General features: G+C 44.4%; 2 protein-coding genes across 2 annotated transcripts in view; one reads left to right on the top strand and one right to left on the bottom strand.

Annotated features, from left to right (window-relative positions):
- The first annotated feature begins 334 nt into the window (after positions 1-334).
- Positions 335-10,718, top strand: LOC134339368 (uncharacterized). The gene is made up of 2 exons (XM_063035810.1): positions 335-1,651; positions 8,880-10,718. Exons 1-2 carry the CDS (start codon positions 782-784, stop codon positions 9,159-9,161), a joined length of 1,152 nt encoding a protein of 383 aa, XP_062891880.1. The 5' UTR covers positions 335-781; the 3' UTR covers positions 9,162-10,718.
- Positions 10,719-18,918: 8,200 nt separating this feature from the next.
- Positions 18,919-26,073, bottom strand: part of epor (erythropoietin receptor) — a 32,661-nt gene continuing 25,506 nt past the window's right edge. The window contains exon 8 of the mRNA XM_063035993.1: positions 18,919-23,768. Coding sequence (XP_062892063.1) covers positions 23,001-23,768 — 768 coding nt within the window. The 3' untranslated portion in view covers positions 18,919-23,000. The remainder of the gene's footprint in view (positions 23,769-26,073) is intronic.

Here is a 26,073-nt window from a genome sequence, read left to right as displayed (position 1 = left end):
AGCAACACATACAGAGTGCTGGAGGAACTCAGCAGGCCAAGCAGCATCTATGGAAAAGAGTAAACAGTCGACGCTTCAGGCTGAGACCCTTCTTCGGGACCCTTGAAGGGTCTCCATTCGGGGAATTCACCCTAACATCCCGGCTATGTGGATCGTGAATCAGCTTCTCCAGCCGCCTGAGGACCCATAAACAGATAACCCTTTAGTATCAACTCGAGTGATCTCACGACTACCACTACCCTAAGGCACCCTGACTGTCTACGTGCGTCCTTTCAGTAAGATCATTCACACAAATGCTTAAAAATTGAGAAACGCAGAACCAATTCACCTGACACATTATATTTTGTCCTCCAGATCATGGCCCATTTAAACCTGCACTTCGGTTTTCTGTTAGCCAGACAAAGGAATAGTGGGCTCAGTAGGTTAAATTAAATGATTGTGGAGTGTTGACGGCAGTCATGCAACAACCAGACTGTGTTTAAAAAAATTCTGTTTCACTGAAATGTTTTGGGGGTAAATGTGCCATTGCTAGTCTTTACCAAAACGTGACGATTAAATGTCAGTCTGACCAGTATCACCCGCAGCCCAGAAATAAACGTGTTTTTTTTAAAAAAAAGCATTTCCCTCTCGGGCTCGCTGTTAAAGTTCTGTCAGGGTCCATCGAAGCGGCTTGAAGACTGCACCGGCCGCTAAGTAAATAGACGCGGTTGCTGGTGAGTGTTTCAAATGACAGCGGGAACCTGCAGCTTCTGAACCAGGAAGAGGAACAGGTTCGGCGGCGATGGCCGCGGTGCTGCTGCACGTTCTTGGCGCCTTCAGGCCTGGAGATGCGGGGAACCGCGGCGGTCCCAGGAATGCCGAAAGCCCCGGGACCGCTGGAAGTCTCGGGAATAATAGAAACCCCAGTGGTTTGGGGGATTCTGCGAACACACCACCCTGCGATCCCAGGAGTTCTGTTGATACTGTGAAGACTGGAGATTTCACGAACATTAGAAGTTCGGGGAACTCTGAAGATCCCAGGAATGTTGGAGATTCCAAGATTGCTGTAGATCCCGGGAAAGCCGTAGATTCCAGAGACAATGGAGACGCCAGGACTACTATAAACTCCGGGAACACTGAAGATCCCGGCAATGCTGTAAACCTCGGGAATACTGAAGATCCGGAGAAGACTGTAGGTCCCGGTGAAGCTGAGGGTCCCGTGAGTTCGGTGGATCCCGGGATCTGGGGCGGCTCGGACATGGGGGGCTGCCTGTTGCTGGGGACCAGGTCCCAGGCCAAGACCTGGCTACTGTTCCAGGCGGCCGCCGCGGTGGCGGGCCGAGACGGGGGGCGGGTGCTCCTACTCGCCCCCCGCCCGGTACGGGCGCTGCCCGCCCCCCTGCTGCAGCTGGAGCCCCCCGGCCTGCGACGACTGCAGTTGGTGTACCCCCGCTCGGCCCGGCAGCTGCTGCACGCCGTGGCCTCCATACACGAAAGTCCGGCCAGGCCGCCCGCCCTCATCCTTCTGGACGGCGCCGACGAGTTCCTGCGGGGGGACCGGGACGTGGGCGGAGAGGCGGCCCTGCTCGCTGCCCTGCTGCGGGACACTGCGGCCTGGGCCAACGGGAGGCATTCCCCCAGCACCCAGTGCCAGGTCATTGTAACCCTGCAGGTAATACTTCAAGACCATAGTAGCGCGTCCATAATACCACAAGACAGCAACACCGCATGACCATATTACCACAAGATCATAATATTACAAGACCAGAAGACCCTAATACGACAATATCACAACACCATGACCACAAGTTCATAATACCTCAAGACCATAATAACAGAAGACTTTAATACTACAAGACCATAATATCACAACACCATCAGATTCACCACGCCTGGCCAAAGAAATTCCTCCTCATCTCTGCAGTAAAGAGTCACCCCTTTATTCTGAGGTTGTGCTCTCTGGTCCTAGATTTTCCCACTACTGGAAACGCTCTCCACTTCCACTCTACCTAGGCCTTTCAATATTCAGTGGGTGTCCAAGTGATCCCCCAACTGTCTTCTACATTTTAGTGAGTACAGGTCCAGAGACATAAAACACTACTCGTATGTTAGTACTTTCTTAAGTCTGGATGTTCACTTTTATTCTCAGGAACACCCGGATTCTTTTCAATGCCAGCGTATCCTTTTTTAGAGCTCCATGTTAGCGGAATGCTGTTACAGCTCAGGGTGTTGTAGTTCAGAGTTCAGTTCTGGCATGCTCTGTAAGCAAGCTTGTACATTTCATGCCCCTTTGCGTGTGGGTTTCCTCTTGGTGCTGCAGTTTCTTTCCACAGTCCAAAGGCATACCCAGTTAGCTGGTCATTGTAAATTGTATGATTAGGCTATGATAAGGTGGTTTGCTAGGCGACACGGCTCAAAGAGACAGCAGAGCCTGTTCCGCACCGAATAAATAATATTTAAAAATTGATGAATAAAATAAAATCATTAAAACACGGGGCCCATAACTGTTCACAATACTCCAAATGTGGTTGGACCAACGTTTTATAAAGCCTTAGACTTCCTGAGGCCCTTCGTTGGTCGGGGTCAACCATGGATATTGCATCCTAGCTGATACGTAAGCCAGGGCTGTACAATATGGAGAGCAAGTTGCTGCCCGTGCAGCAGGCTGCTCCTATCCACGCAGCTGATGAATCCAAAGGAACAGCAGAGACTGATATGGTTTGGCACCAGTGATGCCAGTCATGTTGAACTCAACGTAGGACTGCCTTAGAATCTCCAGCTCCGGATTTTTCCTCAAGGTTTACTCCCAAAACTTTTCCCATCAGTGGGTATAACCACCAGGCAGTGGAGATTTCAGATCAGAGTGTTCCGTCTAGATGATCTGCCAACCAAGCTGACGAGCCCCGTCTGCCTGAAGTGACTGGTTTTAAAGGCTGATTTATACTCTTGCGTAGCCCTACGCCGTAGCGAGCGTGCATAGTTGTGTCTGTGTTGCTCTGCAATTCACCGCCAAAACGCTAGTTAGTGGTGGGGTTTCTATGCCACCATGTCGACTTCCTTCGTGACAGGCATGGAGGAGGAAATGCATTTCAAATATTTTCTGATGTCAGCAGGTAGATTTGACGATTTGGTTCATCGTCTCCAACCATTTATTTCGCATCAGTGTACAGACATAACGGAGAGAAGCAACCGGAAATGAGTATGAGGAAATGCGATGCTACCAAGCGAACCAATCACAGTTGTTGCGGTCTGCTTCGCCACGATGTGTGAGTTACATTTTTTGGGAGGTGCATGTCACCCTATAGCGTAGGGTACACGATAACCTACGGCGTACATTTGATGCACAAGTATATATCAGCCTTAAGGTGCCAGCAACCTCCCTTTGCCCTTTCTCCTGTCAGTAAAAATGGTTCCACCGGGTTTAGTAGCTAAGCTACACTTGAAGGCCAGGAGTTGGACTTGGTTGTCAGAGGCTATTTGAGATGCATGCCATTGGAGCATTTAATAGGAAGTGCGAGCTTATCCCCACTACCCCCAGCTATGACAACCTTAAGGAACCAATCCTTAGCATTAAATCCTTGCTTTTATATTCTAGTCCTCTCGAAATGAATGCATTTGTCTTCCTTACTACCAATCAACCTGCACGTTAGTTTTTAGGAATGCTGCACTAGGACTCCCAAGTCCCTTTGCACCTTGGATTTCTGGAATTTCTCCTTATTTAGAAAACAGCCTTGGCTGTGGAAGCCAAGCCATTGAGTGTAATTAAAGTGGAGGTGGATAGGTTCTTGATTAATCAGCATTTCAAATGTTACAAGGAAAAAGCAGGAGAATGGGATTGAGAGGATTATTAAATCAGCCTTGATGAAATGGCAGAGCAGACTCGATTGTCGGAATGGCCTACTCTGCTCCCTAGTCTTATGGTCTTAGAGTCAATGCCATTATTCCTTCTACTGAAGTGTATGGCCATACACTTCCCTGCTCTGTATACTATATGCCTCTTCTTTGCCCATTTTTCCAAGCTATCCACGTCCTCTTGTAGCCTCCCTGCTTCTTCAACACTAGCTGCCCCTCCACCTATCTTTGTATCATCTATAGATGAACATAACCCCTTTGTTTTGCATTACACTTCACAGCCTCAAAATAAAGAGATGTACCTTTAGCAGTTAATATATGAGGAGTGTTTGATATCTCTGGGCCTGAGCTCGATGGAGCTCAGAAGGATGAGGGAGTGGAGATCTCATTGAAACCAATTGAATATTGAAAGGTCCAGATGGAGAGGATATTTCCTAGAGTGGAGGAGTCTCGGATTCGAGGGCATAGCCTCAGAATGCAAGGGTGCCCTTTAGAACAGAGATGAGGAGGAATTTCTTCCACCAGAGGTAAACTGGTTTATTATTATAACATGTACCGAGGTACAGTGAAAAACTTGTCTCGCATACCATTCATACAGATTAATTTATTACAACAGTGCATTGACTTAGTACAAAGTACAGATATTAACAGAATGCAGAATAGAGTGTTACAGTTACAAAGAAAGAGCAGTCGAGGTAGACAATAAGGTGCAAAGGCCAAGGATCTATCTTATCGTTGTTGATTTCTTTCCAAGGAGGGCTGTGGAAGCCAAGTCATTGGGTGTATTTAAGGCAGAGACTGATAAGTTCTTGGTTGGTTGCAGGGAAAAGGTCAGGAAAAAAAAAAATCAGCCATGATTGAATGGCAGGACAGATTCATCGGGCTAAATGGCCTAATTCTGTTCCTTTATACTCAGTGGGCACATATGTTAGGTACATCTGTACACCTTTGTTAATGTAAGTAGCTAATCAGCTGATCATCTGGCAGCAACTCAATGCAGAAAATCATGCAAACGTGGTCAAGAGGTTCAGTTGTTGTTCAGACCAAACTTCAGAATGGGGAAGGAAATGTGATCTAAGTTACTTTGGCTGTGGAATGATTGTTAGTGCTAAACAGAATGGTCTCCTGAGATTTTCATGCACAATAGTCTCTAGAGCAGGGGTTCCCATCCTGGGGTCCATGGACCCCTGCTCAAGGGTTTAGAAAGAATGGTGCGAGAAGCGAGAAACACCCCATGAGTGACTGTTCTGTGGGTGAAATCGCCTTGATAATGAGAGAGGTCAGAGGAGAATGTACCTAATAAAGTGGCCACTGAATGTATCATATAGAACTAACTGATTTCTCCTTAATTCATACAAGTTCAGTTGTTCTTTGCTCTGTAAATATCAACATTTAAAAGCCATTTGGATAAATACATGGTTTAGAGGGATATAGGCCAAGTACAGGCAGATGAGTTTATGTTAATGGGCACTATGGTCAGCATGCACACATTGGGCTGAAGGGCCTGTTTCTGTGCTATAATACTCTATGACTGAGTTTGTTCTAGATTTCTAATTGGTTTACTAATGTCGCATGTACTGGGAATCTTCCCCCCACCCCCCGTACTAGAAAATGTAATGGACAAACTTGGGCTGTTTTCCGTGGAGCATTGGAGGCTCAGGGGAGATCTGATGAGATTATGAGAGGCCTAGGTAAGGTGGACAGTTGGAATCTTTTTTCCATGGTAGAAATGTCAATACGAGGGTGACTTGCATTTAAGGTGAGAGGGGGAAAGTTCAGAGGAGATGTGCGAGGCAGGTTTTTTTTTACATGGAGAGCGGTAGGTACCTGGGATAATGTGGTGGCAGATATACTAGTGGTGTTTAAGCTGCTAAATGTGCAGGGCATGGAGGGATGCAGACCGGATATTTAAGTATAGGATAGACAGGGACTGATTAGCGACAGTCAACATGGCTTTGTGCATGGTAGGTCATGTCTAACAAATAGAGTTTTTTGAGGAGTTTATCAGGAAAGTTGATGAAGGAAAGACAGTGGATGTTGTCTTCATGGTCTTTAACAAGGCTTGTGTCAAAACAAAAGGCTTTTGTTTGGGCATGTGGCCAAGTGGTTAAGGCGTTCGTCTAGTGATCTGAAGGTCGCTGGTTTGAGCCTCAGCTGTGGCAGAGTGTTTGTGTCCTTGAGCAAGGCCACCTAACCACACATTGCTCTCGTGTCTGTGCGAGGAGTAGCGCCCCACACAGGCTTCCAATCTGCACCTTGTAAGGCATGAAAATGCCCGACACAGGCCTCATGGTCTGAGTTGATGTTCCCTCCCCTCCCTCCCCCCTTGTCAAAATCCCACATGGAGGCTGGTCAAGAAGGTTCAGTCGCTTGGCCTCCTGGATGAGCTAGTAAAATGGATTGGACATTGGCTTCACAGAAGAAGCCAGAGGGTGATCGTAGATGGCTGCCTCTCTGACTGGAGGCCTGCAACAAGTGGTGGGCCACTGGGATCAGTGCTGGGTACGCTGCTGTTTGTTGTCTATATCAACAACCTGGATGATAATGTGATAAACTGGATCTGTAAATTTTCAAATGACACCAAGATTGGGGGCGTAGTGGACAATGAAGAGTATGATGAAAGCTGGTAGCAACATCTGGCCCAGCTGGAAAAATGGCCGGAAAACTGGCAGGTGAAATTTAATGCAGACGAGTGTGAGGTGCTGCAGATTGGAAGGACAAACCAGGATACGACTTACGAAGTGAACAGTAGAGCACAGTGGAATGCGGTAGCACAGGAGGATCTGGGAGTACAAATCAATAATTCCTTGAAATTAACATTATTGGTAGTTGGGGTTGTTAAGGAAGATATCACTAAGATTGAAAGAATAAAGAGAATTTACAAGAATGTTGACAGGGAGATCTGAGTTACAGGGAAAGGTTCAGTGGCTGAGGACTTTATTCACTGGAGTGCAGGAGAATGACAAGGTTTGAGAGGGGTATACAAAATAGAGGGGTATAGGTAGGGTTAATGCAAGCAGGCTTTTTCCATTGAGGTTTGGTGACTAGAACTAAAGATCTAGTTAGGTTAAGGGTGAAACGTAAAATATTTCAGGGAAACCTGAGGGGGAACTTCTTCATTCAGATGATGGTGAGAGTGTGGATCAAGCTGCCATCGGAAGTGGTAGATGTGGGTTTGATTTCAACATTTAAGAGGAGTTTGGATCAGTACATGGATGGGAGAGGTATGGTCCAGGTGTGGGTTGATAGGTCCAGGCAGATTAACAGTTTGGTATAGTCTAGATAGGCTGAAGTGTCATAGTGCTCTATGAGTCAAGGCGCGGATGATCAGATTTAGTCAGGCATCCCTCATCATCCTCAGACCAGGGTAAGAAGCAAGCATCTGGAGAAACCCAGTGGGTCAGGCAGTATCTGTAGATACAGAGGGATTGTCGATGTTTTGGCAAGACTGGAGTTCGAGGCCTGATGTTTGGGTCCCTTCTTCAGCCAGTCTGGACTCAAGTCCTCATCCAGGGTTCTTCTTCACTGTTATCAGTGAGCCCTGGGTCGATACTGAAAAAGCCTGAAAGTCGATTGGAAGCCCAGGAGTCTTGGCCCGATGGCCAGAGCCCCAAGTCTGTGAGTCTGCTAGAGACGTTGAAGGCCAAAGGTCTATGAATCTATGAGTCCGTTGAAGGCTGGAGGCTGAAGATAGCCTGTCCTGGGGTTGGAGGATTGTGAGTGTGTGTGCATGGGTGGGAGAAATGGGTCTTGTTTTGCTTTGTTGCTTGGTAAGCTATTTTGCTGTTTTTTGTAGTTGCTGGAATATGTGGTGACACTTGCGGTCTGCCCCACTATAATCTTAGGTGTGTTGGTTGTTAATGCAAATAACACATTTCACTGCATGTTTTGATGTACATGTGATAAATAAATAAATCTGACTTTTGGTTGGCACCCTGCATCGGGATACAGAACGTTGACCAACACTCTGCCTCCATAGGTGCTGCTCGAGTGGCTGAGTTCCTCTAGCCTGGCAGTCTCCCATGTCTCCAATCCACAAACGAGAGGTTGAATGGCTGTGTGGTAAATCATTGGCTCATTAACCCATGAAAGTACCTTCTGATTGTTGCTCATTTAGTACCAGTATGCACATTGGTTAATGAGTGCTTTTCATTTTTAACTGTGATATGTCTAATATTAGAGAACAGCTGAGAGGGGGATTTCAAAGGAGACGTGCAGGTCAAGTTTTTAACACAGACCGGTGGGTACCTAAATACATTGCCGGGGTGGTGGTGGAGACAGGTACAATAGAGGTATTTAAGAGACTTTTAGAAAGGCACATGAATGCAGAGAATGAGGGATGTTGGCATTGTGTGGGTAGAAGGGATTAGTTTCTTGGGCATTTAATTTCTGAGTGTAGCCCCCCTGGCCACCCTCAAGGTCGCTCGGCTCGCTGTCGTCGAGGGAAACAGCCCTCGGCCCCGCCAAACTGGGTAATTAGTTTGTGTGGATGCTGTGTGATGTACCCCCACCCCGCCCAAATAACAGACAATACACCAGATACGATTAAATGACCCTGCTTCTGGACCCTTCTTCTTCACCCTGCGACACCTCGGACCACCTCGACCGGCCGCCTGGGACCAACAACGGTGGTTGACCAGACGCTCCACACGAGTCCGTCTCCGTCTCCTCGCCGCACGCCCCGCTCGGGGTCCGACCCCGTTAGCGGACTCATAGCACCTGCTCCATCCTCTGTTCCTCTCTCTCCCGCCTTCTGCCTCCAAAACCCGCACATACAAATCTTCCAGATACTCCAAAATCATAACAACTATCCCAATTGGTTCGTAACATCCTCTTATCACCCCCTAACCCGCAACAAGCTGTAGCGCAAAAACTTTCTTAGCGTTTAACATAACAAAGAAGCATTTCCAAGTATAACATAACAAAGAAGCCATTTTAATTAGCCTACGCCGTAAAAGACGAAACCCCCTTACATGAGTTTAATATGGTTTGGCCGGAGGGCTTTTCCTGTGCTGCACTGTTTTATGTTCTGTGTTCTAACTCCTCAGACTCTAACTCAAATGGAGAATACTGCCGATCTGGGCCTCCAAGTGTTGGAGCGTTACTTCTCAGTGAAGTGTATGGTGAACGAGCAACAGTGTCACGTGGAAGGGGCTCAAAGTTACCTCGTTTCTTTCTCTGGACTGGTGAAGAAGGAGATTGGAGGGGTGCATGTTCCTCAAATCAAGAAGGACTACACCTGGGAACTGCTTTTTGAGGGTGATAATATTTCAGGAATCCATCGTGTAAGAAGGGAAGAGAGGGAACGTGAAGTAGTCCAGGACAAGTGAGGACAGCAGGAAGGATCGTTCGACTGATTGATGGCCAATTTTCAAATGTGAGAGCATTCAAGACACATTTGACATTTTCTATTTTAGTGCCCAACTCCACATTGAGGACCGATGCTGTCTTTGTTGCCACTGTTCCATTTGTAAAAGAGACAGTTTACTAAGGTACTTAGCGCATAGTAAAGGTGCCAGGTATTTAACAAGACAATAGATATGTTCGTCATTAATGTGTTGGTAATAGTAAAACAAAATGTCACCCTGCTAATGGGTATCAGGTAAGAGAGTGTGGGAGACACTCATCTGGTTAGGAGAGAAAATAGCACTATTAACATTTCAGGATGATGTCTTTCTGTCTTTATTCTCAAAGTACCGGTGGTGTCCAAACTGTGTTGGATTTTGTGATTCGGCTAGGAGGTCCGAAGAGTGAAAATCTTCAGTGGATCAGTTACCATTGCCAACTTGTGTATAAAGTTGACTACTATAGTATACAACCTTTCTAACCCAACAAAGACAATTCCCGGCAGATACGCCATGGCAAGCCTTTAGACTGAGACCAAAGTTGCAAGTGAAGTTTGGAGGGCAAAGATCCTCAACACCAGAAAATGCAAGAGTTCAGAAAGAAAGAGTTTAATGTTTCAAGGCAAAGACTGGAAAAGAAAAAAAAGTCAGTTCATTTTATGCGGCAGAGGGAGAGATGTACAATATAGGTATCACAACATGCTGTGTGTTTCCAGCAGTTTTTGTTTGAGTTTTAGATTTCCTTTGGATAGTCTTGACTGCTCGAGTGACTAATCAGACAATGTATTCCAATAGGATGAGCTTTAGGAAAGAGGCTTCCATCTCCACATTAGTTAATAACAATATCGTTAATCACAGCCAAAAGGGAAATCTTAATGGCTCTAATGGTCAGAGGCAAAATAAAACAGGTCGCAAACAGGCTCAATGCTAGAGATCACAGCTTCTGCTACAGAGCACACAGAGGGGCTTATTTATCTGCCCTCCCGCAGTTCTTTTCAATTTTACTTATAAGCGCTGAATAAAGAAATATTTATTTTATGATTACAGTCCTGCCTTTAACTTCACCACAAGCCATGTTGGAAAACCGAGGCCCAAAATCCTCACCTCGGGGATAATTAATCTGCTTTGAAGTCTTTTGGCACAAGCTATGTATTTCTTTACGTGATCAAGAAAGGTTTGGACAGGACAGTTTTCCTCTTCAGGAAGGGTCGTATTCATCACAATTTCCTGTTGCTGCCAGATTGATCTCCATTTGGAAATGTTTATAAGTATCAGTTCAGTAAATATTCAAGTTTTTCTATAACAGCCCCAGGACTGACTGGTTGCTAATGTACGGTGTTCAGACAGAAACATTGGTCAGATACTGAGGATGGGTCCAGTCTCTGTATTCAAAAAGAGCAGCTGCCATTGAAGGATATGGTAACCATTTCTTTTAAGAGAGGTTTAAAAGAAACCAATTGAGTTTTATTTTTCAAGCCAGTTTGAAGAATTATTTCTTGATGTTGCCTTTTATACTACCTTGGAATAAAAAATAACTTTTTTGTGTGTTTCTGCTGTCAATGTGCATTCTTTGCACTTTGCCACCAACAGGGAGTGTCTGTTCTCTGAAGACCAGCAAACAATGGCAGTCTAGGATGTCCTCCCCACACAAATGAGTCATTCCTGCTCACTTCCCTGTGGGGTAGGTGATATCCTTCATCAGCGGACTTGCAGTCTGCTGTGTCGGACATGTAAGAGGGGAGAGGTTTAGAAGGGACAAGGGACAAGTTCTTTCACACAGAGGGTAGTGGGTAAATGGAATCAGCTGCCAGAGGAGGTAGTGGTGTTAGGTGCAATTACAACATTTAAAAGACATTTGGTATATGGATGGGAAAGGTTTAGAACAGGGGTTCCCAACCTGGGGTCCATGAACCCCTCAGTTAATGGTTGGGGTCCTTCACATAGTGGGCATGTAGCCAAGTGGTTAAGGCATTTGACTAGCGATCTGAAGGTCGTGAGTTCGAGCCCCAGCCAAGTCAGCGTGTTGTCTCCTTGAGCAAGGCACTTAACCACACAGTGCTGTGCAACGACACTGGTGCCAAGCTGTATCAGCCCTTGCCCTTCCCTTGGACAACATCAGTGTCGTGGAGAGGGGAGACTTGCAGCATGGGCAACTGCCGGTCTTCCATACAACCTTGCCCAGGCCTGCGCCCTGGAGAGTGAAGACTTTCCAGGCACAGATCCATGGTCTCACAAGACTAACAGATGCCTTTGCATAAGAAAGGTTTAGAGGGATATCGGACAAACAGAGGCAAATGAGTCTAGCTCAGATAGACTTGGCCAGCATAGATGAGTTGGGCCAAATGGCCTGTTTCCATGCCCAGATTCAGATTTGTTTATCACATGTACATCAAAGCATACAGTGAAATATGTCATTTGTGTTAACAACCAACACAAATTAAGGATGTGCTGTGGGCAACCCAAAGTGCTGCCACTCAACTCTTGCTGTCAACACAGCATGCCCACGATATTCAGCAGAACAACACAAGCAACAACTACAACAAAATAAAGCAATAACAGCAAAATAAGCCCCTTCCCCCTCCCCCCCCCCACACACACAGACAGACAGACCTCCAATCCTACAATCCCAGGGCAGGCTGCCTCCGAGCCTCTGACTTCCAGTCCTTGGACCCAGACTTGCAGACATTGAGCATCCAACTTCCAGTACCTGGCTGGATGACTCTTTGTAGCACTCTTGCTTTTGTGGTTTGTGTGTGTGTGTGCATGTATACAGTATAGAGAGGTTTGTGTGTGCATGTGGCTGCTACAAGACGTGCCAAACCAGGCATCCCCCTGCCCCGAATACAAAAGCATGTAGCTGCCCTATATTCCCAGTGCTATTTCAACTAATTCAGGTGTCTCTTGGCCTCTATAAATCTCTGAGAATTCCAGTTCCGGGGTCCTGTATATCCTTAATAATAGTTGATCTATTGCTCTGGCTATGCCGCAGTCATAAGAAATGGAAGCAAATGTAGTTTAAAATTATAATTCAAATATTTAATGATGAGATAATTAAAAGTATTAAAATAAGCAGCAGTGTTGTAATAGAAAAGGACATCTTGCCATTTCAGGGATTTGCTGGCTTCAGTAAATGAATGGGGACCGTAATGCTCACTAGTCAGCCCTGGGTCACCCTGAGAGGGCAGATACAGTTTTTGCACAAACTCCCCCCCATCAGTCAATATCCCATCCCTGAACTCAGGGTGGATGGGGGGGAGCGGGGGCAGTGACACCAGTGCCCAGAGCAGCCAACATAATTAAAGACCCCACCCAGCTCAAACATTCTCTCCTGTATCCCTTCCCAGAGGACAGTGGATACAAACAAAAGAAGGGGTGTAGCACCAGCTCAACGACAGCTTCTTGCCCACTCTTATGAAACTATTGAACGATCCCGTAGTAGAGTAAGATGGATCATTCACCTCATCATAGCCTTGCACCTTATTGTCTGCCTGCACTGCACTTTCTTCATAACTGTGACACTTTATTCTGCATTCTGTACACCGAAGGACACTTGCCATCTGGGACATGCTCTCTCCTCTGTCATTGGGAGAAGGTACAGGAGTCTGAAGGCTCACATTCAATGATTCAGGAACAGTGTCTTACCCTCCACCATCAGATTTCTGAATGGTTCAGGAACCTCTGAGCCCTTCCCCATCATTCGTATTTTTCCACGTATTCATTTTATGTCTTTGCACTGTACTGCTGCCACAGAGCAACAGATTTCACTCAATGTAAGACAGAGATAGTGAACCTGATATTGATTCTGTTATTGTTTCCCTTGTACTACCCCAAAGTACTGATATGATGAAATGATGAGCAAGGATAACATGAAAGAACAAAGTTTTTCATTGCTCTTGCACTTTTTCATTTATCTGCACTGCCCTTTCTTTGTAGCTTTTCTGCTTTATTCGGCGTTGTTATTGTTTTACCTTACTGCACTGTCAATGCGCTGTGTAATGATTTGATCTGTAGGTGACACCGCAGGGTAGCGGTTAGGGTAATACTATTACAGCCCAGCTGGAAGATCAGGGCTCAAGTTCCGCCACTGTCAGGAAATTCACTGTACCTTCTCCCCATGACTCTGCACTCCAGATTTCTCAGCTCTGCTAGTTAGGGTTCCTAAGTTGCTGGCATGCAATGATGCGTGGTGACACTTGCTGGCTGGCTCAACACATCTAAAATTACGCTGGTTGTTGACACAGACAGTGCATTTCACTGTACATGTCAAAAATAAAACTTAACTTTAATCTTTAAACAGTATGCAAAACAAGCTTTTCGCTGTATCTTGATACATGTGACAATAATAAACCAATTTACTATTTTACAGTTTACTTTTGCAGTTCGAGGTGGGTGTAAGGTAATAGCAGATGGGAGAAAGAATGAGCAGGAGGCTCCTGAGAGAAGTGGACCATCTGGCTCAGTGTCTATGTACTGGTCTGACCATTAAGGGGTTAAGTGGTTTATAAGAAGTCATTAAATCAATGGACCACAGAGGCCCGAATTCTGGATCACGGCAGCTCTTGGATTTACATTCATTTAGTAATCTAAAGCTAAAGACTGACCACACAAAAACTACGACAGTTGATTCTGGCTCACCAATTAAAGATTAGCTTTATTTGTCACATGCACGTAGAAACATACAATGACATGTGTCATTTTGCATCAACAAACCTCACAGTCTGAATAAGTGCTGGGGACACCAAAGTAGCATGCCCACAACTTACTAAACCTAACCTGTATGTCTGTGGAATGTGGGAGGAAACTGGAGCACCCAGAGGAAACCCACACAGTTATGAGAAGATTTGTTAAAATGCCGCACGGTGGGCTTCAAACTTGAGTTGCAGGGGGATGGGAACCAGATTGCCAGAACAATTAGTGGAAAGGTTGTGGAAGCAGATGTTGGTAAGACCTCAGACAAAGTTAGGAATCAAAAGGTTGAGCATGGTGTGACGAGTGTCCGGATCTGCCTTTATTTAAATGGAAGAAGTATTGTAGGAAAGGTCGATAATGGGGCTGAAGATGAGGTAGCTGGTTTACAAACAGAGACAATGTGTAGTGAGGAGAGGCTGCTGAAAGGGCAAAATTGCAGTCAACAGGATGAGTTACAACATAAAAGATGGACAAAATCGAGAAGGGTGAATACAGACTGACGGTGTTGTATTTGAATGCGTGCAGTACACGGAATGAGGTAGATGAACTTGCAGCACAGTTGCAGATTGGTGGGTTTGATATTGTAGGTATCATGGATTCACGGCTGAAAGATTATAGCTGAGAGCTTAATGTCCAAGGATACACATAGTATCGAAGGGACAGGCTGGAAGGCAGAGGAGGTGGTGTTGCTCTCTCTGTTGGTAAAAAATGAAACCAAATGAGGGGACATAAGGTCACAAGGTATTAAAAAAGTGGGATAGTGTTCATGGGTTCAATGACCATTTTGAAATTGGATGGCAGAGGGGAAGAAGCTGTTCCTGAATCGCTGAATGTGTGCCTTCAGGCTTCTGCACCTCCTTCCTGATTGTAACAATGAGAAAAGGGCATGTCTGGGTGCTGGAGGTCCTTAATAATGGACATTGCTTTTCTGAGACACTGCTCCCTGAAGATGTCCTGGGTACTTTGTAGGCTAGTACCCAAGATAGAGCTGACTACGTTTACAACCCTCTGCAGCTTCCTTCGGTCCTGTGCAGTAGCAACCCCCCCCCCCCATACCAGACTGTAATGCAGCCTGTCAGAATGCTCTCCACAGTATATCTATAGAAGTTTTTGAGTGTATTTGTTGACATATCAAATCTACAAATTACAGTGGGAGATAGAAACTGCATGCCAAAAGAGCAAAGTTACAATAGTCACGGGGGATGTCAATGTGCAGATATATTGGGAAAATCAGATTGGTGTTCGATGATAGGAGGGAGAACTTCTGGAGTGCCTACAAGATGGCTTTTTAGAGCAGCTCATGGTTGAGCCCACTAGATGATCAGCTATTCTGGATTGGGTGTTGTGCAATGAACCAGAATTGATTAGAGAACTTAAGGTAAAAGAACCCTAAGGAGTAAATGACCATATGATCGAATACACCCTGAAATTTGAGAAAGAGAAGCTAAAGACAGGCATATCAGTATTACAGTGGAACAAAAGGAATTACAGAGGCATGAGAGAGGAATTGGCCAGAAATAATTGGGAAAAGAACACTGGCAGGGATGATGGCAGAGCAGCAAAGGCTGGAATTTCTGGAAGCAATTCAGAAGGCGTAGGTTATATACATCCCAAAGAGGAAGAAGTATTCTAAGGGAAAGATGACACAACCGTGGCTACCAAGAGAAATCAAAGCCAACATAAAATCCAAAGAGAGGACATATAATAGAGCAAAAATCATTGGGAATTTAAAGGATTGGGTAACTTTTAAAAACGAACAGAAGGGAACTAAAAAAGTAATTAAGAATGTAAAGATGGAATATGAAAGTAAACCAGCCAATAATATTAAGGAGGATATCAAAGTTTCTTCAGATACATAAAGTGTAAAAGAGAGGTGAGAGTGAATATCAGACTGCTGGAAAATGATACTGGAGAGGTAGTAATAGGGGACAATGAAATAGAAGATGAACTGATTAAGTATTTTGCATCAGTGTTCATTGTGGAAGTCTCTCACAGTATGTTGGAAGTTCTAGATGTCGGGGGGCATGAAGTGTGTGAAATTACCATAACTAGAGAGAAGGTTCTTGGGAAACTGAAAGGTCTGAAGGTAGATAAGTCACCTGGACCAGATGGTGTACACTTCAGAGTTCTGAAAGAGGTGGCTGAAGAGATTGTGGAGGCATAGTAATGATCTTTAAAGAATCGCTTGGTTCTGGAAGACAGGATAATTTCAAATCCCATTCCACTCTTGAAGAAGGGAGTGAGACAAAAGAAAGGAAACTCTCGACCAATTAGTTTGACCTCAGTGGCTGGGAAGATATTGGAGTTGATTTTTAAAGATGAGGTCTCAGGGTACTTAGAGGCTCATGATAAGTAGGCCGAAGTCAACAAGATTTCTTCAAGGGAAAACCTTGCCCAACAAATCTATTGAAATAGTTTGAAGAGATAACAAGCAGGATGAACAAAGGAGAATCAGTTGATGTTGTGTCTGGATTTTCAGAAGGGCTTTAACAAGGTGCCACACATGAGGCTGTTTCACAAGCTGTGAGTCCATGGTATTACAGGAATGAATCTAGCATGGATAAAGCAGTGGTTGATTGGCAGGAGGCAAAGAGTGGGGATATAGGGAGGCTTTTCTGACTGGCTGCCGGTGACTAGTGGTGTTCCACGGGTCTGTGTTGGGATTGATTCTTTTTATGTTATATGTAAGTGATTTGGATGATGGAATTGATGGCTTTGTTGCAAAGTTTGCAGATGATATGAAGATGGGTGGAGGGGCAGGTAGTTTTGAGGAAGTAGAGAGGCTACAGAAGAACTTAGATTAGGAGAATAGACAAAAAATGGCAGATGGTATAGTGTCAAGAAGTGTATGGTCATGCTCTTTGGTAGAAGAAATGAAAGGATTGATTGTTTTCTAAATGGAGAGCAAATACAAAAACTGAGGTGTAAAGGGATTTGGGAGTCCTTAGGCAGAATTCCCTGAAAGCTAATTTGCAGGTTGAGTCTGTGGTGAGGAAGGCAAATGCAATGTTAGCATTTATTTCAAGAGGACTAGAATATAAAAGCAAGGATGTAATGCTGAGACTTTAAAAGCACTGGTGTGGCCTCACTTGGAGTATTGTGAGCAGGTTTGGGACCCTTAGAAAGGATGTGCTGAAACTGGAGAGGGTTCGCAAAAATGATTTCAGGATTGAATGGCTTGGTATGTGAAGAGTATTTGATGGCTCTGGGCCTGTATTCACTAGAGTTCAGAAAAATGAGGAGTGACCTCCTTGAAACCTATCGAATAGTGATCAGCTTTGATAGAGTGATTGTAGAGAGAATGGTTCCTATGATGGGAGAGTCGAAGACCAGAGGACACAGCCTCAGAATAGAGGGGCGTCCTTTTAGAACAGAGATGAAAAGGAATTTCTTAAGCCAGAGAGTGATGAATCTGTGGAATTCTTTGCCACAGGCAGCTGTGGAGGCCAACTCTTTATGTGTATTTAAGGCAAAAGTTGATAGATTCTTGATTGATCGGGGCATGAAGGGATACAGGGAGAAGGCAGGAGAATGGGGCTGAGAGGAAAAATGGATTAGCCATGAAAAAAACAGTGGAGCAGACTCAATAGCTAATTCTACTCCTATATCTTATGGTCTTATATCTGCATACATTGAGTTGCTGCCACATGATTGGCTGATTAGATATTTGCATTAATGAGCAGTTATACAGATGTAACTAATAAGAGACCACTAAGTGTATTTTTTTATTATTTGCACGATTCGTCCTCTTTTGCACATTAGTTGTTTGTCAGTCTTTGTTTATGTATAATTTTTCATGAATTCTATTGAATTTATCTATTTTTCTGTAAACGCCGGCAAGAAAATGAATGTCAGGATAGTACATGTACATAGATTAATAATACATTTACTTTGACTTTTATATGTATCACCTCTAGCTTTAGCTTCAGAAAAGAAGGCTGATCCTATCTGTTCCCCTCATGGTTTTGTACACTTCTATGAATTCAGTCTCCTGCACAGAAAAGGACTAAACCCTAGCCTGCTCAACCTCTCCCTATAACATGGCGCTCACATCCCGGCAACATCTGTGAGGACAGAAGAGGCTGATGTTTTGGCTCGAGGCCCTACATCAGAACTGATCTTCTTTTCTAGTGCCTTATCTCCATCTACAGTAGCAAACTGTTGTGTGCCAAAGGAAAAACACTGGTACACACAGTTTTCCTGACCAAGTTCTACGAATGACCTACCATTTTAAAGTGGGAACTGATTACCTCTGGTGTTGCAGGCATTCTGTGGTGTTCTGGCACCACAGCCAACTCCTTGGGGAGTTTTGAAAATATCCTTTGGTTTTTCTACTGGGCAAAAACTCGCAGAGAAGGTTGGTGTTTTTCATTGCTCTAAAAGCAAGGCTCTTTCCCGCCACTTTGCCAGTGGAAGCGGGGGGCCTTTAATCTTATCACAGTAACATGTTTCCCTAAGTGCGTCAACTATGGGACAAGTTAGTGCGAAAGTCTGGGGTTGGTAAACATCTTGGGCCTTCGCATGGCTGGCTGGGAGGAGATAAACTTATCAAGCCTTTGCGCCTGGTTGCATCTGAGTGCACACCCAAATGTGACCCCTACTAATATATCATCTTTCTCCAGTGTTGTAGTTACTTACAAAAAATAAACAAGTCTGTGAACTTAGAATATGGAACAGTACAAGACCTTCGGCCCGCAATGTTTTGCTATCCATTCAACCTGCAGTGAGCGTGATGCTGTCACAGTGCCGGTGACCCACGTTCAATTCCCGCCACTGTCTGTACGTTCTCCCCGTGACTCTGCCGGCTTCCTCCATGTGCTCCAGTTCCCTCCCACATCCCAAAAATGTACAGATTAGTCGGTTAATTGGTCACGTGCATGCAATTGGGTGGCGTGGGCTTGCTGGGCTAGAAGGGTCTGTTACTGTGCTAGATCACTAAATTAATGAACACACAATGAAATAAACTAGCTGCTGACATCCTGGGGCCAACATTACTGATCAATAATTTTTTTTTAAGATGAGGAAAATGCAACTTGTGGATTTAAAAAATGACAAAGGTATAAAATAAATCAATCTGTTTATTTATATAAAAAAATAGCTGCCCAAAATAAGGCTCAGACAACAGCTGAAAAAAATATTCACAACATTTTAGCAAGCTAACAAAATACATTCTGTAAAAATAAAATATTCATATTGATCAGTAATTATATTTTACAGTAATGTGCACTTCAGATCAAATGACTATCACTGATGGATGGGAAATATAATGTCATTTAAATCAGGTTGAAGAGTACCTCACCAAAGCATCTGCTCCTGGATTTGTGGTAGTGTTGCGTTCTCTGCTATCTCACAGTGTTTAGCAAGAAGGACAGAATGTGCTCACCCACTTCCACCCCCACCCTACAGATAATAAAATGTTGTTTATTGCTACATGAATACATTGATCCTGTGCCAACTCCTCTGCCTGAAACCTTGGCCCTTCATTTTCCCCTCTGGAGGAACTTTTTCCTGCAGATGTCTGTGAGGTACTGTGAAACATGAAACACAGTTAAAGTTCCCTAGATTATTCCATCAGCATGCCAAGCTAGAGACCGGGCACAGTGCTATACAAATGCCCTGGGCCAGCATACAGATGTATGCCAACATCTTTACCTTCTTGGAAGCTTTAGGAGGTTTGGCCTGTCACCAATTAATCTAGCAAACCTCTCAGATGGCCTGTTGAAAGTATCCTGACTGGTTTTCATGATAGTCTGATACAGCCATTCGAATGTTCAAGGACGTAAGAAGTTGCAGAGAGTAGTGGACACAGCACAGGCATATCCTTCTCCACCATCAGTAGTAACAACAGCCACTGCTGCGTCAAGAAGGCAATATTCATAATCAAAACTCCTTATTATCCAGGCTATGCCATCTTCTACCATCAGGCAGGAGCTACAGGAGTGTCATCCCACACCACCAGGTTCAAGAACAGCTACTTCCCTTCAACCATTCAGTTCTTGAACCGATTTACACAATCCTAATCTGTTACTATAGCAACGCAGTGATCACTTTGCACTACAATGGACTTTTTTTTTTGTTCTCGTCTTTCTCGTATAATTTTGCATAATTTATGTCTTTCTTGTGAATGTTGTGTCTCAGGCACTGTGTGCCTGTGATGCTGCTGCTAGTTTTTAAATTGCACCTATGCACACACATACTTGTGCGTATGACAATAAACTCCACTTTCACCAGCACTTTTTGTGTGTGTTGCTTGAATTTCCAGCAATCTGCGGATTTCCTTGTGTTTGCGTTTTTAAACTCGACTTTCGACTCATTTGGAATAATGTGCACAAGTGCAATGGGACACATGGAGCAGTATCACAGGCACATAGCATCATATAAGCAGCATTTACAAGAAAAAACATGGTAAACGTTAATGTTTTACAAGAAGGAACACAATTAGGACAAAAATATCCATTTTTGTGCAGAATGGTCATAGAGTTGTTAAACTCCAGTGTTCAGTGTTGAACAGAGCTCCTGCCACTTTGGTAGGAAGTCAGTTCTGAGGAGAAAGCAACACCCTCTCCAATTGCACTAATTTGCTGAAGTAAGACGGATGCTAAGTCGTATGAACGGAGCATTGCTGCTGCAAAACAACAAATTTCACTTATGTCAGTGATAATAAACGTGATTCTGTTTCTGATTCTGAATATTCATCTTCGTCAGAAGAAAGTTATCTATAATTTATTTTATTTCAGTTTATGTTAACAGTGGTTTCTCGTCATCTTGTAACGTATTCTGCTGTAGCTGCAAAAGGTTACCTTTCATGGCATTTGTCTGCTATGTATGAAAACGACAAACTTGATAAAGCCATTAGAGGCTACTTCTATCCTTGCTATTTTTCAGTTTCCCTCCCAATTCTCCTCCTCTATCTGTCTGTCCTTTACTTGTCCCTGCAGGTATTCCTGATCAAGGTTTCTGGTGTAACAGCAGACTGCCCAAAAATTGTGGGTTTGATGGCCTACTCCCACGTTCTGATCTGGATCTCCGAGGTCACAAGACTCATGGTCTTACCATTTTGATGCTCGTTCAGGTAATTGGCCCCCTTTGTCAGGGAGAGTTAATTCATCATGTTCTACTGTAGGGCTTTCCTATGGGGAATCCCTGTCTTGGAAAACTAGTCGAACAGGTCTATTTTGTTTTACCGGCCCTTTAAACCAGAATCCCCCGATTTAATCCTAGCCTAATCACAGGACAATTTACAATGACCAATTAATCTATCAACCATTACATCTTTGGAATATGGGAGGAAAACCCACGCAGTCATGGGGAGAACTTACGAACTCCTTGCAGATAGTGGCAGGAAATGAACCCGGGTTGCCTTTACTGTGGATTGTTATGCTAACCACTACACTATTGTGAGTGCATTGAATGCCCTGCCAGGAGTGGTGGTAGAGACAGATACATTAGAGGTATTTGAGGAACTTTTAGATAGGCACATGGATGTTAGAAAGGGTTAGAATGATCTTAGAGTAGGTTAAAAGGTCAACACACCATCGTGTGACGAAAGGCCTATACTGTGCCGTAATGTTCTATGAAATCTGGTGATTTTCTTGGTGTGGGGTGTCATGGCAACCTTACTCCTTTCACATAATCACTGAGTAATCTTTCTTCTTTGAGGCGCCTCATATAAGCAGATTGAATAGTTTCATGTCATTGATCTAAAGTCGCCTAACAGTTGAACCCCTTCCAGCTTTAGCCCTCTCGTACCTCAAGACTCTGACAGGTATCAATATCTCTGCCATCTTGCTCTTTGTGTTTGTAGTGCAGCACGGTAGCATAGCAGTTTGCCTAACACTATTACAGCGCTGCCTGTAAGGTTGGGATTTGATTTCTGCCGTTGTCTGTCAGGAGTTTGTATGTTCTCTCTGTGACCACGTGGGTTTATTCTGGTTTTCTCCCACATTCCAAAGACCTACAGGTTAGGGTTAGTGTGTTGTGAGCACGCGATGTCAGTGCCAGAAGCATGGTGACACTTGTGGCCTACCCACCACAGTCCATGATTTGACGCAAGTGATACATTTCACTGTATCTTTTGATGTACGTGTGATAAATAAAGCTTAGCTCTCTTTAAACATTATAAAAGTGAACTCGTCCACTTACTTATCTGAAAGAACATCCTAAGTTCCAAGGGATCAATCATGAATACTGGTGTTTAAGAGATGGGATTTGTCCCTGGAAGTGTTCGTTCCAAATCTACGGCTCGTGTTCTTTCCCCTGAGGTTCAACCAAGACCCTCAACAGCCCACCAATCACCTTCAAATTCCTCATGGAATCAAACACATAAGACCATAAGACATCGGGACAGAATTTAGTCATTTGGCCCATCAAGTCTACTCCACCATTCCATCCTAGTTTTATTTTCCCCTTCAACCCCATTCTCCTACCTTCTCCCCATAACCTTTGATGCAATGACTAATCAAGAACCTATCAGCTTCCGATTTACATAAAGCCAATGATTTGGCCTCCACAGCCATCTGCGGCAATTAATTCCACAGATTCTCCACTCTTTGGTTAAAGAAACGACTTGTCATCTCTGTTTTAAAGGAATGTCCTTCTATTCTGAGGCTGTGCCCTTAGGTTCTCGACTTCCCCATTATAGGAAATACCTGAAGAACTATTTCTCCACAATCAATATTGCTCAGTCTGCCTTGCTATCATCTCCAAACTGGTGAACTGACTAGTGTTGAGTAGCCCGTTTCTTTGGCATTATCTTGGGAAGGTGCAGGTTCTGAGCAGATGCCTCTGTTGCTCATAGTTGTAGATGTTCCTTTGTGAGCTCCATTTGACTTGTTAACTCTGCACAACAACTTTGACTAGTCTGCTTCACCCCAACGGTACAAATGAAGTCTGTGATGCAATTTGCACAATAAAGCCTTCAGTACCAACAACATCAGTTAGTCCTGACGAAGGGTCTCGGCCTGAAACGTCGACTGCGCCTCTTCCTATAGATGCTGCTTGGCCTGCTGCGTTCACCAGCAACTTTGATGTATGTTGCTTGAATTTCCAGCATCTGCAGAATTCCTGTTGTTAACATCAGTTCAGCCTTCTTTTCCCCAAGTACAGGAACCTTCCTTGATGGACAACCGAAATCGCTCAAGCTTCTATATGGAGGTGTCTTGAGACGGGAAAGTTCTCATGGAGGTCCTCCCTTTTGCATAGATTTGTGTAAAGTCCTTCATCAGATTTACTAACAAGTGATGGGAAGTTTGTTAGGCTGAAGTCAGCAGAGATGCCAGAATCCAGCATTAGAAGGTATGGATGGTGTGTGTTTTCTAGCACAGCCTCTGAAGATGATGGGTACAGCAGGTGCCCGGCTGGGTCACATTTGGCATAGTCAAAAGCTCCAAATGATGCTGGGCTTTCACACTCAATCCCACTAGACTGTGAGGAATGCTGCGAAATCGAGTCACGTGACAGAACGTTTTCCTGCCCCTCTCCAGGTGAAGCCTTGCTATGTCGCTTCATTTCAGGACCCCAGAAGAGCAACTGTAAAGGCATTTCTTCCTCCGAAACGTCGCTGCTGCTGTGAGTCACATTATAAGTGCCGGAAAGGAAGTCGTTATTGAGCAACGAATTCTGATTCAGGACAACATAGGCCTCCCTGGCGTGGGCTTCAAGCTGCAAGTGTTCAGGTGACTCGCTCTCGTCCAGCGGCACCCATTCCTGCTGGGGCTTGAAGGTACCTGATCCGCTCATCAGGAATCTCCGATCTTCTGGGAAGATCTCCTGGTGCTTGTTCCTCAGAAAGCTTGGTGGGAAGGTGTTTATCTCGGACAAGATCTCCAGGGCTGTAGATGGTTCATCAGTGCCAAAGAGCTGGACATTCCACCAGATCTGTACATTGCCTCGCCCAAGCCATTCCTGCAAACAAATCGGTAAATTGGTTTTATTATTAGCTGCAGAGAAAAAACTTGTCTTGCATACTGTTCATGCAGATCAGATCATTACACAATGCATTGAGGTAGTACAAGGTAAAACAATAACAGACTACAGAATCAAGTGTAACAGTTACAGAGAAAGAGCAGCGCAGGTAAACAGTAAGGTGCAACTTCACAACAAGGTAGGTTGTGAGGTCAAGAGTCCTTCTCATTGTGCTAGGGAACTGCTCAATAGTCTTACAACAGCAAGGTAAAAGCTGTCCCTGAGTCTGGTGGTACATTGGCCTATTCCTGCTCCTATTTCTTATCGATCTGTTGAAAATCATCCAGACCGTCTCCTTTTCCCCTCCCCTCCACCTCTTCCCTGTCCCTTGCTCAGCCTCACCTCCCATCCTCCCTCCTCTCCCAGCACCTGGTCACTCTGTTACAGGAAGGATGTGGAGGTTTAGAAGAGGTGTGCCAGGATGAGAGGGCACGAGTTATAACGAGAGGCTAGATGAGCCTGTGTTGTGTTATCCAGAGGGCCAGAGGCTGAGCAGAGACCTAATAGAAGTTAATAGAATTACGAGAGGCATAGATGGAGTACATGGCTGCCATCTTTTTCCTAGAGCCATAATGTCTAATACCGGAGGGTAAATGTCTAATAGCAGCTCCTGATGAAGGGTCTCAGCCCGAAACATTGACTACTTATTCCTTTCCATTTCCTCTCCATCGATGTTGCCTGACCTGCTGAGTTCTTCAAGCATTTTGCGTGTAATACTTGAGTACATGCGCTTAAGTAGAGAGGGGAAAAATTCAAAGGTGTGCAAAGCAAGTTGTTTTTTCCACAGAGAAGTGTCTTTCCTGAAAGATGCTGTCAGGTGCGGCAATTTAAAACTAATGTTTTCTCAATTTCCAGTTTTCGTGAAGGATCTTCACCTCAAATGTTGTAACTGTAATTGGTTTAATATACTCACATGTACTGAGGTACAGTGTAGAGCATGTCATCCTCGCGGATCATTTGCATCGAGGCAGTACAAAGGAAAAGCGATAACAGTATGTAGAACATTGTCTTAGAGAAAATGCAGTTGTAAAAAGGAGGGCTATCCACGAGAAAAGTGGACGGGGGCAAGAAGATCTAACTGGAACTGTATAAATCTCTAACTCGGCCAGTGCTACTGAGCAACATAGTCAGCTGAAAACCCAAGAATCTGCCGACGCTGGAACGTGGAGCAGCACAAAAAATGCTGGAGGAACTCGGTGCATCAGGCAGCACCAATGAAGGGAAATGGACAGTCGAGGTTTTAGGTTAGGCCCCTTCATTTTGGGCTGGAAAGGAAGAAGGGAGAGAGACACTCGGAAAGATAAGAGGGAAGAGGTGGAGCAAGAGCTGACAGGTGACATGTGGATCCAGATGACTGCCTCTCCTGGATCTACCTAACCCCTGCCAGTTCTTGCACTACCCCTTCCCACTACTCTTTTCGACTGACTGTCTCTCTCTCCTCTTCCTTTTCAGCCTACAATGAAGAAAGCAGTTGGCTACACGACTGTCTCTGGAGAAGGTGAAGTGGGGATGAATAACTTTATTGTCATAGTTAAACAATTGTAGTTACAAGCAGAAACTGTCCAAGTGGAATTGTTTACTGGAAGTTATTTGAGCTGTCAAAGATTATGAGATTCTAACACAGAGTACGATAGACCTGTGTCACCAGCCCGCCATTCTCCTCTGAGCTCTCTCATCAGCAAGACGTTTTAGCGCACAGAACTGGATGTATTTTGTTTATCACACCATTCTCTGTAAACTCTAGAGACTGTGTGCGTGAAGATCCCTAGAGAACAACAATTGTTGAGATACTCATACCACCCCATCTGGCACCAGCAATCATTCAACAGTCAAAGTAACTTAGATCACACTTCTTCCCATTCTGATGTTTGGTCTGAATAACAACAGAACCTCTTGACCTTTATGCATTAAGTTGCTGTTATGTGATTGGCTGATTAGATATTTGCATTAATGAGCATGAGGGCCTAATAAAGAGGCCACCAGGTGTAACTCAGATTCATTCAGATTTATCACATGTACATCAAAACCTGTGCCACATGTTAGTGAAATAAAAAAACAGGAAGTTAATGCAGTTTAATATGTGGCTAAAGAGATGGTGCAGGAATGAAGGTTTAAATAATTATAAAGAATTATATAAAGATAAATTGACAAGTATTGATATGGAATAAAATGTGCATAAATACATAAATACCAGCATGTATTTACAATGTAAACAACATTATCAAAAGTTGTTTAAGGCATTCAC

The sequence above is a fragment of the Mobula hypostoma genome, chromosome 29 (genome assembly GCF_963921235.1).
Source record: "Mobula hypostoma chromosome 29, sMobHyp1.1, whole genome shotgun sequence".
Taxonomy (NCBI): Eukaryota; Metazoa; Chordata; class Chondrichthyes; order Myliobatiformes; family Myliobatidae; genus Mobula; species Mobula hypostoma.
This window is presented reverse-complemented; position numbering and strand designations above follow the sequence as displayed.